Here is a 20,074-nt window from a genome sequence, read left to right as displayed (position 1 = left end):
CTCTAGAGAATAGCAGTTTTGCAGCTTATTTTATACATTAAAAATCAAAGGAGAATTAAGGAAGTTTACATGCAATCCATTGGTGGTAGATTAAGTGGGTGGGAGAAAGCAAAGCAGGGAAATCTTTTGATTGGATAAAGAGCAAAACTGAGAGACACACACATGCTTCTTTTACATTGGTGGGTACAGGATAGTTAATAATTAATATTTTACAGCACATAGAGATGGTATTCGGGGAACAAGATAACAATGAGGGGTTCTGTGGTCTTGTACTCTGGTGCAGTGTGTGTGCTCTGAGGGGTCTGGACAAAGGATTTACTCTGGCATTCCAAGGGTATGAGGCAAAAAGACAATAGACAGGCTCCCTTAAGTTAAAGATTAATCTTTGTCAAGGAAGCTACAGACCTAGGATGTGACTACACTAAGACCCATTTTTAGGATTTTTTTTTTCATTAAGACCTCTATTTTTTAAGTAGAAAAACTAAGACATTTCATGAAAAATGAAATCTATCATACAATGCATAATATAGTCAAAGACCTGAAATACAATTAGCGTCTTAACCATTTCCCATCTTTAATCAATAAACATTATTCCTCTTAAGAGGAGGTGAAAAAATTACCCATATTAAAAATACTGAAAATAAACATCATTAATAACCACCATTAAATGGTGAATAATTCTACATCTCTCTAAGTTAACTAGCACTCCAGTGTAAAAATAGTTATGGCTTTTGTTATGGATTCATATTTCCTAAAATATTAACTAAGATAGGTTTCCAGTTTGGTAAACCTAATAACTAATGCCATTTGGTTTTAAACACAACTGTATCTTAATCATCAACCTAAAAACATAATGAGAAAATAATGACATTGTCACCCAAAGGTCTTTTCAGTCTACTCTTCACCATATAATCAGACACCCTTAAATGAACTCCAGCAGAAAGTCTAAGGAATTCATGGATCCATCTCCTAAGCACATCAAGGAAAGTGCTAATACACTGGACACTTAGAAGACAACGCTAGTAGAACAGCATATTTAAATTTTTGATATTAAAACAATACAGAGGGGAAAGCCCTTGTGAATTTTTTTTTCCTCATTTTGGTAAGATCATTAATGCTTTATGCTTGTATTACTTGTATGACACTATGCATTAGGACAATTTCAAGTAGCTTACAAATGAGCAATACATTACGAATGGCTCTTACTTACTATTATACATAATTCTTAGGATACACATTTTTATACTTTGAACAGTCACATGGATACTATAAACATGGCAACTGTGTATCACTATTCGGTGAAAGTTCTTGCCTTCCTTCATGATTTATCAGTCTTTTATTCATTTAGACTTTCTTTCTAAAAAGTCTGAATCTTCTAAGTACAGCTCATCTCCTGGTAAAAGCTGGAACCATTAATAAAGTCATGGGCATCCATTTTCTACCCTTTCTAATGTGTGATCCAAACAGAGAAAGGTTTTTCTCCCAAAGAGTTTGCCTGCTGTAGGCTCCTGCTGCCACTGGCTGCTTTTGCTACCATAGGATTGCTTGGAGGCTGGTGCATGGAAGAACAAAGAAAAGAAAAAGAGGAGGCTAGATTTCCACACTCTCTCTGAACTCAAAAGTTACATTTTCTGCTCCTCAAGTTGCCACCAGGGGACTTCTTCTGTCTTTCTGTGCTCCATTGTTCATTTCCAGTGCACTGAGCTGGGGCCAGGAGATATCAGAGGGGGGAAAATGGTAAACTCATTGCCAGTTTAGTGGTATTTCAAAATTCTGGTCTTCCTCCCCAAGTCATATGTTACTATTTAGTTTTTAGAGTCTTCAAGTAGCTACTCCATATATTCTTTCTGAGTTTTATAGCTTCATTCAGTGGGAGAGAAAGGGTGGCGTATACTTACTTCCTCTTAGTTGAAACTGGGCCCTTTGAGTGGTATCTTTTGAGTTTTGGAATTTCTGGCCCTCTAGTTTACTCATGGGGCTAGACCTATGGAGTAACAAAGGATAACCTACCGTGTCAAAAGCTCCAACTTCAAAAGAATGTCTTTCATTATTGTATTTAAAACATAATGATTTATTTTATGATATGCCGTTCACAATCCTTAATACACATGGAGGGCATTGTCAGGACTTGCCCCATACCATTCTCAACCGAGTTATATTGTCAAAGGAGTACCTATTTAAGAATAAGCTGCCTACCCTCTCACAGCCCTGAACCAATGATAAGCCAGCCCAGCACCACATCAAAATCTCTTGCCCTGCTGCTCTCACCTAAGTGTGCTTACATTAAGTATATCTACTCTTCCAGCACCAAAAGATGTTGGTAAATAGACCACATGGCAAGTCTGGGTCCCTACCTATCTCTGTTCTACCTAGAACCTGAGGACTCAGTGCTCTTTGGCTACAAGCCATCTGGCTAGAACCTACTTCTGGCTTTGTTCCTTTTAGCCCCATTTCCTAGGGGCTGGGACTTGTTCTTTTTCTCTAGTTCTGAGATCATTCTTAGAATAATCTGGCTCTGTAACTGACATTCCCACTGTCCCTGTTCCAAAGCAAACCTATGTCCTTGTCCTTCAGATCAGGTTCTCCTTGTCGATAAACTAGACTGAATCTGTCCACTTTTGTTAGTTTTGGTCTTTTATTGGTAGAATAATTCTCCCTCTTTCTATTTATGATACTTTTTATATTTGCTTTATCCCTTAATACTTTAACTAGCATTTTTGAAAATATTAAATAATAAAGATAATAATGAGCATCATTTTCTTTTCTGGTTCCTAATTTTAAAAGGACTAGCTATAGTTTCACCTATTTTTTGTTATTTCTCATAACTTATTAATGCAATGTATTATATTAATGGATTTTGTTATATTATTTTATGCTGAGATATACCTTGATTGATTTTGGTAATTTATTCCTTTATATACTGTTCAATTATATATTCTGACATTTCATTTATATCCCTAAATGAAACTGATTTACATTTTTCTATGAGTCACTCTCACTTAGAGATAGTAGAGCACAGCAGGCATTGTTCTAAAATAATCATAGACATGGTATACAGGCAATTCTCTGTGGAAGGGTTTATTGTGGTAGATACGTATTTTTTTCTAATTATCTCAAATCTATTTCCTCTTCTTGTTAGTACTCTCCTATTGTCCTTGGGAAACTTTTTCCTTAATGTCATTTGGGAAAAGTTGATATCCTGTCCACCAGTTCCAGGAGGTAGCACAAAATTGTGGCCAGCTAATCAGCTCACTCACCCAGTTAAAATGATTTAATTCATGGATGGGTACATGATTCAATGAGATGAAATTCTAGAACTGTCAGAAGAGAGAATTCCAGTTTTTTTATAAGAGATGCTGAAAGGTTAGGACATGGATCTAGAGCTACTGGGGGCCTTCTAGCTATCATAAATGAGGAACCTGAACAAGAACAGAGTGCAAAGAGAAGAAAGCAGAGCCAAGATATGGAAACAGAACTCCTGACAACTTGATCCTCTGGATTAAGCCAGACTCTCAGCTCAATCCAGAATATAATCCAAAATTACTCAGTTTACAAAGAATCAGAAAAATTTCAATGCAGAAAGACAATGAACAGATTCCAATGCTGAGATGACACAGCTCTTGAAATTATTTGACACAGATGTTAAAGTAGCTATTTTTAAATGCTTTAGCAAGCAACCACAAATATTTTTGAATGTATAAATAGACAATCATAGAAAAAAATAATATGAAGAAGCAGATAGACATTTTAGAACTGAAAAATACAATAATGGAAATTTTTAAACTCATTGGATGGGATTAACAGCAGATTAGAGATGTCAGAGTAAAGACCCAGTATATGTGAAAATAGATCAATAGAAATTATCCAACCTGAACAACAGAGAGAACAAAATACCAAAAAAAAAAAAAAAAAAAAAAAAAAAAAAGCATAGACTCAAGTACCTATGGGACAATGGCAAAAGGTCTAACATTCATGTCATCATGGTCTCAAAAGGAGAGGAGAAAGAATGGTGCAGAAAAACTGAAGAAAAATAGCTAAAAATTCTGAAACTTGGCAAAAGACATAAACCTACAGATTTAAGAAAATCAGCAAACTCTTAACAGAATAAACCAAAGGAAATCCGTTCTCAGACACATGATGACTAATATGTGTGTGTGTGTGTGTGTGTGTGTGTGTGTGTGTGTGTGTATAATATATATTTGAAAAAAAATCTGGAAAGCAGCCAGAGAAAAAGGTTCATTGCCAACAGAAAGACAATGATTCAAATGGCTATGAATTTCTCATCAGAAACCTGGGAGGCTAGTAAGAAGTAAGACAGTTTTCAAGTGCTGAAAGAAACAAACTGTCAACCCCAAATGGGGTATCTGGTAAAAATATCCTTTAGGAAGGTATAAGGAAATATTCTCAGATTAAGAAAACTAAGAGTATTCATTGCCAGGAGACTTATGAAGGAATTGCTAAAGGAAGTTTTTCAGACAGAAGAGGAATGATGCCATAAGAATACTTGGAATACGATGACTTAAGGAAGAGCAACAGAAATGATAAGTATCTGCGTAACTACAAGAGATTATTAGTTTCCTCTTGAATTCTTTAAAATATGTTTGATATTTGAAGACAAAATTTTTAGCAATATCTGATGGGGACTTCAATGTATGAAGATGTAATATATAAGATAACTAGAACATAAGAGGGACAGGTAACTGGGATCTACATATTTGTAGGATTTCTATATTTCCCATTGCAGAGGTAAAACTCTGATTCTAAGGATGCTGTGAAAGTTAAGTGTGTATATTGTACCCCTAGAAAAATGATTAAAAACTATGCAAAAATTTATAATTTTGAAAATAGATGAATTAAAATGGGATACTAACAAATGTTCAATAACCCAAAACAAGTCAGGAAAGGGGAAACAAAGGAATAAAAAGCAGAGGGAATAAGAAAAAACTAAATAATAAAATTGTAGACATAAGTCCAAACATATCAATTTCAATACACCAATTAAAAAACAGAGATTGCCAAAATTGATTTTAAAATGTCTTGAACTAACTCTATGCTGTCTATAAGAACCTCACTTTAAATATAATGCTCTGTCAGGAAGACATCATTTTAAAAGGGAACTGGGGGCGGCGGGGGGGGGGGGGGGGCGAAGGCGGCCAGATGGCTCAGTTGGTTAGAGCTTGAGCTCTGAACAACAGGGTTGTTGGTTTGATTCCCACATGGGACAGTGAGCTGTGCCCTCCATAACTAGACTGAAGACAACGAGTTGCTGCTGAGCTTCCAGAGGGGTGGCAGATGGCTCAGTTGGTTAGAGCATGAGTTCGCAACAACAAGGTTGCCAGTTCAATTCCTGCATGAGATGGTGGGCTGTGCCCCTGCAACTAAAGATTGAAAAACGGCGACTGGACTTGGAGCTGAGGTGCTCCCTCCACAACTAGATTGAAGGACAACTACTTGGAGCTGACGGGCCCTGGAGAAACACACTGTTCCCCAATATTCCCCAATAAAATTAAAAAGAAATAAAAAATAGTTCCGGCCTGGTGGCTCAGGTGGCTCAGGTGGTTGGAACACTCTCTCCTAATTCCGAGGTCACCGGTTCGATTCCCACATGGGCCAGTGAGCTGTGCCCTCTACAGCTAAGACTGTGAACAGCAGCTCTCCCTGGAGCTGGACTGCCGTGAGCAACTGGAGGTTGGCATAAGCTGCCCCTGGCTGCTGAGTGCTGCCGTGGGCTACCATGTGCTGCTATGAGTGGCCGGCGTGAGTGGCTGGCAGCCAGCGAGAGCTGCCGTGAGCTGACTGGCGACTGACTGCCACACTTGGGGGGAGCGCAAGGGTCATAATACCAGCATGGGCCATGGAGCTGTGTTCTACACAACTGGACTGAGAAACAACGGCTGGAACCGGAGTGGGGAGGGGGAAGATGGAAGACAGGGGGGACATTTTCTTATGCATAGCAAATGAAAAAGGTTGAAAGCATAAACATCGTAATGAAGAATACATTTATTCCTGATTACTTATCATGCTGTGTAGCTTTTTAAAAATCTCAAAAGCCCATGTATCTCTGTATTTCTGGCTGTCTCCTTCCTTTCCTCTGCCATCCCTACGGAACTGTCCACCTGCACGTTGAACACTGGACTTCATGGGACTGCTGAATGGCTCAGTTGGTTAGAGCACGAGCTCTGAGCAGCAGGGTTGCCGGTTCGATTCCCACATGGGCCAGTGAGCTGCACCCTCCACAACTAGATTGAAGGAAAACAACTTGGACCTGATGGGCCCTGGAGCAACAAACTGTTCCCCAATATTCCCCAGTAAAAAAACAAAGCAAAACAAAAACAACTGGGCTTCATCAACTTGTCATGTTTTTGCCAGTGATATGAGGCCCAATAACCAGACTCATCTAGTGATACTTAGGCAATTACAGTTCATATAGCTGTCACCTGCTGGGTGACATTTAAATCTCTAGTCATTGAGTTTGTCATTGGTTTACCATGTACCCTCAGGAGAAACTCCAAATTCTTTTGCATGGAGTAAAAACACCACATCAATTTAGTCCTTGCCAAATAATTCAGCCTTATGTCTTGCTACTAAACCTAGTCTGCCCCTTTGCTGTAGCATCTGGCTGAACTGGACTACTTCTCATTCCACAATGTTCTCCCCCACTCCAGTCTTTGCATCTGCTTCTTCCCTCTATCTGGCATCCTCTGTCCTTCTCCTTCAGGCATCAACTGCCATATCACCTCCACCAAAGCGTAGACAATATTGTCACAAAATAGGGATGTCCTTTCTGTGTGTTCCCATCACCTGTTTTGTATTTGTGTGGTATATATGACACTGAGTGGAAATTGCCTGTTCATCTGTTCCTTCAGTTTATAGTAGATGATGGGTCAGGGGTGGACCATGTCATCTTCATCTTGTAACATCAGTGCTTGTCATATGACCTTGTTAACAAATGAATGAAGGATGAGACAACCAGAAGCTCTGATACTTAGCCATAATAACAGTTAATTCAGTGTGCAACCATGGGCAAATTATATTGAATAGTAATCTCCTGTTGTGTATTGTTGCCTCATATAGGATTTTTCATTCTCCTTAACACTTATACTTAGTTATATTTTAGATAAAGAACATAATTCTTTGTTTTTCTTTCTAGCTGCTGCTGAATTTGAATCTGAATCTTATAGTCTTTTTCCTCCAGTATCTACTGATGATCTAGTTTTGAAAGCGTCACAAGAATATGTACAGATTTTGAATAAAAAGTATATGATCTGAAACATAAATAGTACACATTTATTTACTGGACTGTTTATATAACACTTTGTTTCCCATGTAACATATGGCATGTGAAAATATTAAAGAAAAATATTTTTGTATCATAGGTGTATAATGAAAATTTATGTAGTATTTTAAATTATGTTTCTTGGCATCTAACTTCTAAGCAGATTTGTGAATAAAAAACAGAATTGAGTTTTACATACTCATACTGCCCGAATACCAGCTGTTTAAGTAAAACCCAAACAACCAAGTTGTAATTAATACTTCAATGATGTTAATTGCTAACTTTCTTATCTTTTCCAATTTTTGTCACTGCCGTATTTCCCCGAAAACAAGACCAGGTCTTATACTAATTTTTGCTCCAAAAGACACATTAGGGCTTATTTTCAGGGGATGTCTTATTTTTTCATATACAACAATCTACATTTATTCATGTACAACAATCGGCATTTATTCGTTTATTCATGTACAAAGACCTACATTTATTCAAATATAGTCATGTCATCTTCTGGAACATCGGGGCCAGGTACCCTTGATCCCATGATAGCTACCACTTTCATATCACTTTATATTTTATAGAAACATTTTTACACATTTCTAAATAACTTTTTTACAAAGACCATCTTAAACAGAAAAATCACCAATGAGAATCACATAAGTGAGAAGCACTTGTAATAAATAGACGATGTAAGCGATATGTGTTTGTAGTGGGAGCTGAAAGATGGCACAGCATTGCCTCCTTCCACCCATTTTTTTTTCTCTGTGCATGTCTGAGAATGATCATGAAAGCGCGAGAACATTGATTTTGGTATTACAAATACATTTTAGCAAGTAGGCAACTACTCAAATATGGAACCCTGAGTAATGAATGTATCGTCTGTTTACATTTAAAGATTTATCTCCCAGACCACTCAGAGCTGTTAGATAAATCTGCCAGCAGGTGGCACCCAGAGACCGACTAATGTCCAAGCCCATTGTGGCTCTGACAACAGAAGGCGCCTTTGCAAAGTCTGTTAGATTTTAAGGGTTTTTGGTTTGTTTTTGGTGTTTTTTGTTGTTTGGGTTTTTTTTTTTTTTTTTTTTTACACTTTGTGAGTTACTGTGAAGAAAGAAATAACAGGTAGCAAAAATAAGCAAATACTGGGCAATTATAAAGTTTATGAAGTTTCACAGCGGTTACGTGGTCACATTCTCTATCACTGTTTTTTTTAATCTTGCTCTCAAGACGGTACTTGAAAGCTCTGTGCAACTTCTGTCTCACAAGCCTCCTCTCCTGGGACCTCGCTTTTCCCTGAATGACGTGACTTCTATGAAAGTTCTTACCCAGCCCAGGGCCTGAGGTCACAGGCTCCCCAAGGAAAAGTCACTACTTTTGTCAGATGGCTGCTTTGTGTTTCTGATGACTTTCGGACAGAGTATCACCATAGATACTCGTCCCAATAGGCATTTTCTGCTTTCATTTGGATGAAAAACCCAAGGATCCGTCAGAAATTAAAAGCAAACAGAACCAGGAAGAAAACAGCGTCAGCAAAGTCGGGAGATATGGCTGGTTGTGAACAGACATCAGAGAGGAACGGCAGAGAAGATGAAGCGGGAGATTATGGAGGAAACAGGAAAGAGACAGAGGGCCTTTTCCTCAACCACATTAGAGACTGGCTCGATTTTATGACAGCCCAGGACCTACAGTAGATGTAGGGGTCGCTGTAGCGGCTTCCTGCACCTTAATTTATCACAGTCTTCTCTGAAGTGAAACGACCCACTGGAGTATGAGGTAAGCACCTGGCAGCAGTGCCCTTCCGTTACTCTCCTGTCCTTTGTTATACGGTTTCCTCCTCCAGATGTGACACATGACACAATGTTATTAGTTTTCCTTTAAATAGTTTTCTCTTAAATAATTTAAGCTGCGAGGAAAACTTGTTGTCCTTCCTCCGCTGTGTGTACCATTTCCTGGGCTGTCCCCACCTGGCTGCCCATCTGGGTTTCCATCAGCTCCATTTCTCCTCAGCCTGAAGAAATTCCTTTGAACTTCCTTTGTTGACACTTTCTCTTTTTCATGGTTCCAACTGTGTTTCTAATTGCTTATTGACACAGTTTATGAGGGCTGCTTTAAAACCTCTGTGGGATGACTGTCATACCTGAGTGATGGTGGTGTAGGCAGCTGTTGCTTGTCTTTCGTTCGGCACAATACTTTCCTTGTTCTTGGAATTATGACTAATTCTCAGTGGAAATCTGGACATTTGGGGTATTTGGTATTAAGCTTTAGATCCCCCTAAAAGGTCTGATAAAATTTTATAGTGTGGCAAATTCACAGAAGAGAGAAAAAAAGAAAAACCAAGAATTACAGATAAGTGAGAGAGTGGACTTTGAACATTTGAAAGTATAGTAAGTGGTTAGCTGCTTTGGGAGGTCGTCTCCCTGTGATCACTTCCCAGGATGTCAGTATTTCAACAGCAGTGACACAGGAGGAAAAGAAAACAAACAAAAAAGCCAAAGCAGCAGTAGGTTAGGTTGTTTGAAGTATACCTTTACTTTGCGGGGTAGGGGACTGGGTTTAGAGACTTTTATTTTCTGATCCAGGGACTCGAGCCACATTGCAACTGATCAGGCTGAGCGACGTTGACTAAACCAGCCAGCTTCTCCTCCTTGAGGTGTTCTCCAGTCATCAACTGGAACCAAAAAACAGCAGTGACCACAGATACCGTGTTAATATTCATTCTCAAGTGGGGGGTCTGGATGACCAGCAAATCTAGAAGATAGAGGGGGTCTTAGTGAAGTAACTTCCTGGGCTGGGTAAAGAGAGGTTTCTTTTAAAATGGCTTAAGTATATTATAACCATGTGCTATGGCATTACCCTGTTATACACGGTCAGAAATAAATATACTTACATGCTCTTGGGCACGGACACAAAAATAAACCAACATATTCTATTTTTGCAGGTATGCTGCTCTACACCTTACGGAGATAAACTATTTGTGTTGATATTTTAAACTCCCAAGAGAGCAGAAATGAATTCTGCCTCTTTTAAAATAATGCCAATCTGGTCTAATATATAAAGTTAACAAATATTTCAAGGGGATGATGAGGAAGGTGAGTTAATATCCTTATCATTTAATTTCTTTCAAGTACTCAGAAATAATTTATGACAATGGATGAAAAATTGTGCACCAGACCTAGAGATGGATAAATGATAAAAGTCACGTCAGCAGAGGACTTCCATTTTAGCAAGGGAAGTAAACTCTCTCAATATATAATCATTTTCTGATAGGAAATGGTAAATCACTGAATAATTATTATTGATTAAAGTTACTGATATTAACTCGTAATGATTCCTGCCTGCTCCTCTATTTTCCCTTCCTTTTGTCAGTCTGTCAATTTGTTATTATACATTCAACCAATATGCATTAATTACTCGGGGAAAGAGTAGCTCTTAAAAAAGCTGCCCTACGAATGTAACAATCTGTGGGAAACAGAAAATAAACAAAATAGGTCAGTGAACTCTATGGTGTGTTATTTAGGGATACGTGCCAGGAGCAAAGAAAGTCAGGGTGGAGGGAAAGTGCTGCGAGGGCTGCATTTTTTGATATAGTAACAGAGAAGGGATGACATCTGAGTTAAGACTTAAGGAGGTGGAGGAGAGAGCATCCAGCTACCTGACGAGGAGCATTCTAGCAGAGAACAGCCAGTGCAAAGGTCTTGAGACAGGCCTGGCATATGTGGGAAACAGTAAAGGGGCCATTGGGCTGCACTGGAGTCAGAGGGCAGAGTCGTGCGACGTGGAGGCAGAGACGTAGGAAGGGGGCACCCGTTGGCCCTTGCAGCTTTTGTCAGGAATATGGCCTTTGCTCTGAGTGAGATGGCCGGCCACCAGACGTCCAGAGAAGGAGTACCTGATCAGATCTGCTTTTTAACCCACTGGCTGTGGCTACTGTGTGTGAGGATGGAGCAGACAGCAGCCAGTGGCTGAAGATTAATGAGCATATTTGGTGTGTGTGTGGGGGGGTCTGCAGATACCACCGTGACCCATAAGTTTGAGATGCTTCTGAGACATCCAAGTGGAGCTGAGTAAATGGATCTGTAAATCTGCCCAGGGCCGAGCTCCGGGCTGCAGATGATTTTGGAGCCTGTATTTAGACGGTGTTTAAAGCATGAGACTAGATGAAATCACGGAGGATGTGGGTGTGGCTAGAAAAGAGACGAGACCCAGGACTGACATCACTCCACAGTGAAGTTGAGGAGGACCCTGCAGAGGACACGAGATGGAAGGTGAGGGAGGTGATGGGGAAACAGAGCCACCGTCAGAAAGCCAGCTCAGAAAGCGTTGCTAGGAGAGTGACCCACTGGGCCAAGGAGAGTGAATGAGACTCTGCTGGTTTCAGCAAAGATGGCCATGGTTGACCCGATGAGGGTTTGGGCAAAGTGGGAGCAGATGCCTGATTTGCGTGGGCTTGAAAGACGGTGAGATGAAGGTCGCTGACTTCACGGAGTTTCTGTATAAAAGGAGAAGCGGCTGTAGCTGGATGACGAGTTCAGCTCAAGGGAGGATTTCTTTTCATAAGATGAGAGCACGTTCAGACGCTTCTAGGAGTAATATGTGCGGGAGGGAAACCTGACGATGTGGGCAGAGGATGGGACTACCCAGGTTTTATTTAGATCAAGGAGTAAGGCAAGAAGAGAAGGGCGTGTGCTAAGGATGTTACTATATTGATGGATCCTAGAATATAAGCAGGGTATGGACCGAGGGGACGCTAGAGTGACAGAGAAAAGGTGGTCTGAGGACGTGGAGAAAACATGACTTCCAGCAACTTGCTTAAAAGAAGAGGGAGGACAAGAGTGCCCTTTGGGGACTGGAATAAGTTGAATCCCATCATTCTCCTGCTCCCCAGTGTCTACAAGGGAACAAGCCACTTATAAAGTGTCCTCATCATAGCCGATGTTCTTCTTGAGGCCATCCAGAGTTTCCATGTCCTCTGGTGCCAACTGGAAATCAAACCTCTCAGAAATGTGAGGAGATCAATTCAACTTCCCTGAGGCAATGACTTCCCCCACCCCCACACAGACACACAAATTGATGTAAGAATTTACATAGGTTTTCTGAGATGGTAGTCATGAACCTGAGGTCTTTCCCTGGCAAAGTCACGGCAATCTGTCAGATCACTGAGGCTGGCAATTGAGATCACCCTCAGAGACTTCTCCTGGGGGCTGTGGTCGTAGCAAAGGAATCCTAGAAATTTTTGAGTCCAAATCTCCTGTCCTCAAACTCCTTCATTTTGCAGCTGAAGCAATCAAGAGATGACTTGCCCAGGACCATCTTGTTGGGTTAGAGACCAGGATTGGGACCCAAACCTGACCATCTGTTTAGTGTTCTTTCCAACCCCGCCCTGCTCTCCACCTCGCAGCAGTTGGAGGCAAGACCAGTTAAATAGAGCCCTTGTGTGCAGAGTATACAAGGGCACGAGCTCTGCCCCATACACACCGACAGCCTCTCCAGTAACCAATACCAGGGCACATGCTGTGCCTCTGTCAGCCCCTCCTGCCTACAGCCTGCTGTGCAGGGCCCCCTGGGCTGGGGGTCACTGGTGCTTTTCAGCCAATGGCATTAAGCACCGAGTCCTCCAGGAGAACTGGCTTGTTCTTGCTCACCCTGGGAGGGAGGCAGAGATGCCATGTGTCTGGGTTTGCATATCCATCTCACCAGGGGCTGCCAGTTCGGCTGGGGTGGCTAATTTTCTAGAATCTTCCTTATTACTTTCTGGCTGTCTCAAGGTCTGGTGTCGCTTCTTTTGGTAAATCCAAAGAAGAAAGACAAGAGAAAGTGGGGCAGGAAGGGGAACTTGGGTACTTCCTCATTTTTCAAATATTTCTGAGAAATTCCGTGAACGATTGAATAAGTCAAGAAGACAAAATTGTTGTCCAAGCTAAGACCCAATAACCCCAATCATAATCAATAACCAGCTATTTTATAAGAATTTGCTACTTCAAAAAATGCTTTCAATTAATGGTCAGTTTTATTCCTCTTGAAGAGATAAGGAAGTTAAAACTTACAGACGTGGTTACTCGTCTCACGTCACTCAGCTATCAAGTGTCAGAATCGTGGCTCAGGCTCACTTTGTCACTCTTCAAAGCTAAAGCTCCTGAATTGTATGCACATTTGAATCAGTAATGTTATTATTCAATAATGTTTTACTGAGTCTTTACAATGTGGACGAGAGAAAGAGTTGACAGAGATGGGTTATTCCCGCTGTCCATCCTTAATTCCTCCCCCCGACAGTTGAGAAAAGACCCCAGAAAGCACAGCATCTATGACGAGAACAACTTCCCAAAGACCGTTACCATGCATTCCTGGAGTGAGAGCCCAGGGCGGTGTACGAGATCAGGACAAGGTCCTTGGACTTGCAGAATTCCAGGAGTTCGCTCTGCTTGAGGTGCAGGTGACATTCCACCTGCAGAATGCTAAGCAGCCCTGTTGGGCTGTAGGAACACCAATACCAGATGTATAGGGAACATGCAGTGCTGAGTGGCACACTGTCAAAAACATTTGGGAATACCAGCCTCATGGGTCAGCAGGTGATCGTCACCCTCAGCTGTGCCCGGGGAGCTCCCAGAGGCTTAGCTCTGCTTACTGCTCAGAGACAGATAGCATCGCAGCGTTGGTTAACAAGCTCAGATGACGAGGTCAGCAGATCTTCTCAGTCTCTCAGGCTGGAAACCATGTGATTGGATCTGCCTCAAGTATTGAAGCTTCCGTGCCCATGAGAACACCCGCTGCCCCCCTGCAACCGATCAGCCTCAACTTGGCCAAATTCCAGTCCCCCTGAGAGCTCAGGGAACGTCCAGCTTCTCCCTTGGTTCTTCACCAATGACTCCAGTCAAAACCAACTTTCTTTCCTTTCTCTAAACTGGTGATCTCCAGAAGTGGAGGTAAACCTCCCACAGGACAGAAAATATAACTTTGTAATTTTCATCTAAAAATAAGAGAAGAAAATAAGACTTTCTAATATTTAACCCATGGATTGACTATCACCCTCTCAATCTGCGTGGAAGGAGTTTAAAAGTAGAGCTGAGCCGTGCCAGTCATCCCCACGCCCCTGGCTTCTTTCATGATTCTCCGAGGTAAGGAAGTGTACCTGTTCCTCCTTAAAGTGGATGCATCTTAACAAGTAACCTTCTTAATTGAAAAAAACCAACATTCTATGGTGGTAAAATATACGTAACATAAATTTACCATTTGAACCATTTTTTAAGTGTAAAGTTCAGTGGTATTAGGTACATTCACAATGTTTGGGACTGATTTTGTGCCATCGAGAGGCTCAGTGGTTCTCACGGTGCAGAACTCAAGAATTGTTGGACCTAAAGATGAATTGCGCACTTTCTTTTACACACGCGTGTTCCAATTTTACTGACTTTTATAAGATGTCACTAGTCCGCTACCTCTGAATCTCTAGGCCCAACCACCATAATACCTAATAGATTATACTCCAACCTGACCCTTAGGTGTTTTTTATAAAGTGACATGGCCTTGGGGACTGTGTTCAACAACTTGAAACACACATTGAAGCAACGATGTGCAAAGGTACAGCACAGAGAGGGGTGCCATTGGTGACCTGTTGAAATGCGGAAAGAGTAAGCTGAAGAGGAGGGAGAAGAGGTCGGGGTGGGTTGCGGGGGCTCCCGGGCTTGTACTTGAGCCCTGGCTTCTCAGGATCATCTGCAGCTGCCTGCAGTGAAAGCTGCACACGCCACTGGGTTTGGCCAATCCTGCCTCCTTACACGTCACCAGGGCCTGGGGGGGAAGGCGCCTATGAGGGGTGATCTGTATAACTGGCTGGAGAAGCGTAATAAGTGGAAGCATGCAAAAATTGGGGGCTCGGGATGGGAGAGAAAACAAGACAGAGCAGGAGGGAGAAAGTCCGGAAAGGTGCAGGTGTCAATAAACAATACAGGAATTGACCCAGTAAGAGGAGAATAAAGAAGAAAGACTAGGAAAAAATGGGTAAGAGGCTCAGAATAAGAGAAGAATGCAAGTGGCCAGGACAGAGGTGAAGGAGGCAGCAAGATCTTCAGCTGGACACCTAGAAAAACGAGATTGAGTGACCATGTAACAGGCTCCCAGAAAATAGGAAGTGGCGCTCGGTGGAGCGTGGTGACCGGAATGTGGCTCCGTGTTTTCTCTTTGACCTCATTTCCTATTAAGGCCACCAAACTCCTTCAGCTCTAGTCACACATGCGCCCTGCTGACTCTCCAACAGATTCTCTCCTGCCTCACAACTTTGCCTTGGCCGTCTTCCTGCCTGTGTCACTCCTCCAAATGTCCACAACACCGATTTCTTATTTCCTGCCAGGCTGTGCTCAAATGTCGCCTTCTCAAGGAGGGCCAGCCCGCCCATTCTGTTTTCAGTTGCCTACCTCTGTCCCCAGCCACCCCACCCCTCAGGTCCCTTAATCACCTTTACTTTGCCATTATCACTTCCCTCCCACCCCCACCCCAGTAGCACCTATACTCCAGGGAGCAGAGACCTTGGTTTTATTCACTGATGTTGAGTAGTGAGTGAGTACATCACAGGCACTTAGTATGTATTTAATTATTAAGTGGATGAATTGTGAAAACTGAGGCAAATGGACATTCAGGGATTTGCCTCAGTCTACACAGGTGGCAGAATTGGACTCAATCCACCTTTTCTGAATTCCTGTCCTTCCTCTCTCCCCCAAGCAGAAGCTGTACTCACTGCTCACATGGCACAGAGACCCACTGTGTCGAAAATGAGCTTTCCATGTGTGTCCTGTGGCAAAGCTTCCTCCCCAGGCTAGAACACAGAAAAGGAGGAAAGGTTGTACAAAGTTGTATCTGGCTCCAACTTTGAGGAACATACAAAATTGTTTGGAGCCTGTTTGGAGCCTGTAGACCTTGAGGCTGTTTGGAGCCTGTAGACCTTGAGGCTAATGGAACAATCTATGCTTATTCTTGAATGAATTTTAAGGTTAGGTGTCGCGTCCAGCGCAACATGGGCAGTGAGGGTGAGGGAAGGGGTGGCATTGGGTTAGGTTTTAAGAAAGAAAGAAACAGAGACTTAATGCAGTTAAATCTCAGAAGGCCAGGAGGTCTCGCAGTCACCAGAGACTGGAGCCCCGATTCGGGCCAACTGGTGGTTTTTATTGATAATTGTACAAGGAAGTAGCATTATCTTTCCCATGGTCTGTGAATCTCATACATCATGTCACAAAACTGAATCAAACCAATTATCTTTGTCCCCAAGCAGCCGGAGCAGAAAGTCTTGTGATGACTTAGGTGAGGTATGCACCTCCCTGGAGGGCAAGTCTCTCATGTTTTGACAGTTCCCTTGAGATAAGTGGAGAGAGCTGATCTTTATTGCCCTCATGAGTTCTCTCACAATCAGGTGAGAGAGGAAAGCCAGAGTCAGCAATGGCTTTTCCCAGGCAGGGAAGAAGGGGAGGCAAGGTTCCTTTTCATATTTTCTAAGGCAGCTCATTGGGGGTCCCCACTTGGTTCCGCCTGGTTTAGGTTGTATCTCACGTGAGATATCTTACCCATCTTTGGTTACAAACCAACATTTGCAGACCAAACAGAGAGACATAAAGTGTAAAACATTGAGATAAGCAAAGTCCCAGAAAGGCACAGTCTCACAGACTTTTCTTTCCTCAAGGAAAGACACTGGGGACAGTGGGCAAGGCTGCTGTGTGACAACAGTTAGGCTAAGGTACAAATACTCCCCCACCACAGCTAATTTCAAGCTACCAATATGGGGGAAAGACGCTCACAGTCGAATCTGGTGAGCCCACGAGCTGGCCCTAGCACATGGCAGGGTTTCACCTCTTCCTCTAGGTTTACACTCGCTACACGATCTATAGATTTACTTTCCTAAATCAGTTCACTCTGTAAGAGATTATTAAACAGTTTTCAACCTCTGGGTTGAAAATCCAATGCTGAAAATTTTCTACCAGTGAAGGTCTAACTTTAGATGGAATCCATTAGCAATGTACCTACATAAACTTGGAGAAACACTTCAAACAACATCTGAGGAAGGACAAAAATGTAAAAGAGAATAAACTCGGTTTTCACTCAGAAGTATCTCATAGTTAATTACTTTTTTGGTTGCTAAGTCGGTTCTTTGGTGACACTTTCTGCTTCACAATATTGTTATTTTTCTTGGCTGCTTCCTTTTCTCCTGGCCACCAGGCTGGACTTTTAAGTTACCCATAAGTTTTGTCTTATCTAGGACAGCCCATTTTTAAGATTTCTAAAATGAAAATTTATGATTTTTGAAGAAACCGATTACAGTGTATTTCAGAACCACCTGGCGTGCAGACGTTATTGCACAATGGGGCGTAATGAACTTCCCAGCACGTGCCCAGCCTCCGTGTATTTCAGTTCCTAAAGTGCCGCCTTCTCAGCCTGCTTGCTACCGACCTCTGTTCAGATCTCTCCCTGTCCTCTCACCTGGACATCTGATCTTGGCCGCACTGCCCAGAACACCTTCCAGCTTTGTCATGCCGAGTTTAAAAATGCTTCTGAGACCTTTGAGCTGGCACAAAGCCAGCTGAGCAAGTGGATCAGACCATACCAGGGCTTGTCCGATTATGAACTACCTGTTGTTTTTTTGTGCCCTTTGATACAGACTGCCACCTTGATCCCTCCCCTCTGCAATTCCCCCCTCAATACTTATACTCAACCATCTTCAAACTTGAGTTTCTATTTGCCTGCTGATCCCTCCATTGTATTTTAATTTCCTTTAACCAACTTCCTTACTAAAGTCACTGTCGACATAGGAGGAAATGTTAGTGGTTGATAATACCTCACACTGTAAGAGACATAATGTATTACATTGGAAAAATGATGTGAATGCCTACCTTTAAAAGAATGTTTCCAGCTCTTGTCTCTTCCAAAGGAGGTAAATGGTATCCAGTAGCATGTTTCCCCACCACCAATTTTTATGTGTAATACTAATGATCAAAAGTCAGTCTCTAACTCTATTTCCCTTTAAAAGAAATCTTCTTCTTGGAGAGTCACTATTTTTATCTTGCATCAGGAAAATTCAGGACCGAACTAAATATTAGGTTGTTGCCAGGAACCAAGGCTGGTTACAATGGCTGCTAGAAAAACTGGAAAAACAAAGGCATCTACTGAGGAAATCCTGCCAGACAAGTTGTGACAATTTGAAAATGAAAAGAATGCTAACAGTGTTATTGGGAAAAAGCTGAGTCTGTGAAAAGCCATGAGTTCATAACGATACTGAAAAAAAGAAAATTAAGATGAAGTTTCGGAAAAGGCAGTTGAAATAGTTTTTAAAAGGATGAACAAAAGTGTAACATGTTTAGTTTTTCACTGACTTCAATGTTAGCAAAAGTAAATGCATGTGAGTAATTTTTCTCCTATATTCAGGTCAGGTTATAAAATAGAGCTACGCACGTCTCTGTTTTTGTAAACAGGAAGTTAAGTGTGAGCTGAGCAGTGGTGAAAGTGTGCCAAGTACAGGGAGAACTGTGGCAGGTCCATTGGCAGGAAGTGTATCCAAAAAGGAACAACCTGGTGAAACACTGGAAATGTTCACACAACTAGAAAACACAAGAGACTCTAGTAAAAAAGAAAAAAGAAAAAAATTGCTAGCATATACTAGAGACTTTTGTCTTGACTGGGTATAAGACAAACACACAACATGGAATGCCAAGCCACCTTAACATGGAAATGGGGGAAATATTGCCTTCATTCCAATGATAACAATTTCAAAATACTTAGGAGTCAATTTCACAAGAATTATACAGCTTCTACAGAGAAAAACAATCTATAGAAGGGCACTGATGACATAAAATAATATCTGAACAAGTGAAAACGTATGTAAAATTTTGGGATAGAAAGACAGTTTATTAAAATTTAAATTTTCATAAAATATACATCGAGCAACTCTGTTTCAGATTCCAATAGGATTTTTTAAAATTAGATACAATTTTTTCAAGTGTATATAAAAAAATTAATGTCAGAGAGAAAAATTATGAAAAGAATAAACAGTGATGGACACTTTCCTTACTGGACCTGAGAACTTATTACAAAGCCAATATATTCTAAACAATAGTATTGGTATGATATGAGATTACACAGAAATACCAGTGGAACAGAACAGAAAATTCAGGATTCGTTTTTATGCATATGAGAATTTAAGATACGATTAAAACAGTAGTACAATGCAGGGAAAAATAATGAGTTATTTCATACATGATGCTGGCACAAATGGCTGGTTACCTTAAAGAAAGTAGGATTAGATCTCCCCTTTTATACCATGTAGCGGGGGTGCCAAAAAAATGTACACACATTTTAAGAGATGTTATCTTAAAACTTGTATACTTGTTTTCAGCATCCTCTGTATGTAAATAAATTCCAGGTGCATAAATGATATGAAGTATAAAAAAGAAGAGAAAAATACGAAAATCTCCAAGGCATAGTCTCATGTGAGAGAAGATCTTGTTAAATAGATCAGAAAATCAAATGCTGTGGAATAACAAATAAACGTATTTAACTATACAAAAATGAACTTCTGCCATGCAACTTACTAAAGTTAATTTAAAACTATATTAAATTTTAAAGTTTAATGTCAAACTTTTGCATGGCAAACATTAATAGAGTTAACAGGCAAATGATAAATTTGGAAATTATTTATAAATCAAATGAAAAGGAGTTGATATTGATAACCTAAGAGAGCTCATAAAAAATTGACAAGAAAAAGACAAGTAAGTTATGAAAATTTGACTACAGTTATGAGGAGACATTACACAGGAGAACAATCCAAATGGCCAC

The 20,074-nt window shown here is 41.0% G+C and overlaps 1 protein-coding gene across 3 annotated transcripts in view; it reads left to right on the top strand.

Moving 5' to 3' along the window:
* LOC148759188 (optineurin-like) overlaps nt 1-16,086 on the top strand; it is an 85,474-nt gene extending 69,388 nt beyond the window's left edge. For 2 of the 3 annotated variants that reach the window (XR_016022997.1, XM_088802388.1), the window contains one exon: nt 8,498-16,084. Coding sequence is in view for 1 of the 3 variants with exons in the window: in XM_088802388.1 (XP_088658514.1) it covers nt 8,498-8,508 (11 nt within the window). In the remaining 2 variants the exon portion in view is untranslated. Of the gene's footprint in view, nt 1-8,497 lie in introns of all 3 variants that reach the window. The other variant, XR_016023000.1, reaches the window with a different exon arrangement.
* Nucleotides 16,087-20,074: the final 3,988 nt, after the last annotated feature.

This window comes from Rhinolophus sinicus, chromosome 1, assembly GCF_057876585.1.
Source record: "Rhinolophus sinicus isolate RSI-liver-muscle chromosome 1, RSI-T2T, whole genome shotgun sequence".
Taxonomy (NCBI): domain Eukaryota; kingdom Metazoa; phylum Chordata; class Mammalia; order Chiroptera; family Rhinolophidae; genus Rhinolophus; species Rhinolophus sinicus.
Note: the sequence above shows the minus strand (reverse complement) of the source record. Positions and strands in the feature narration are given on the sequence as shown.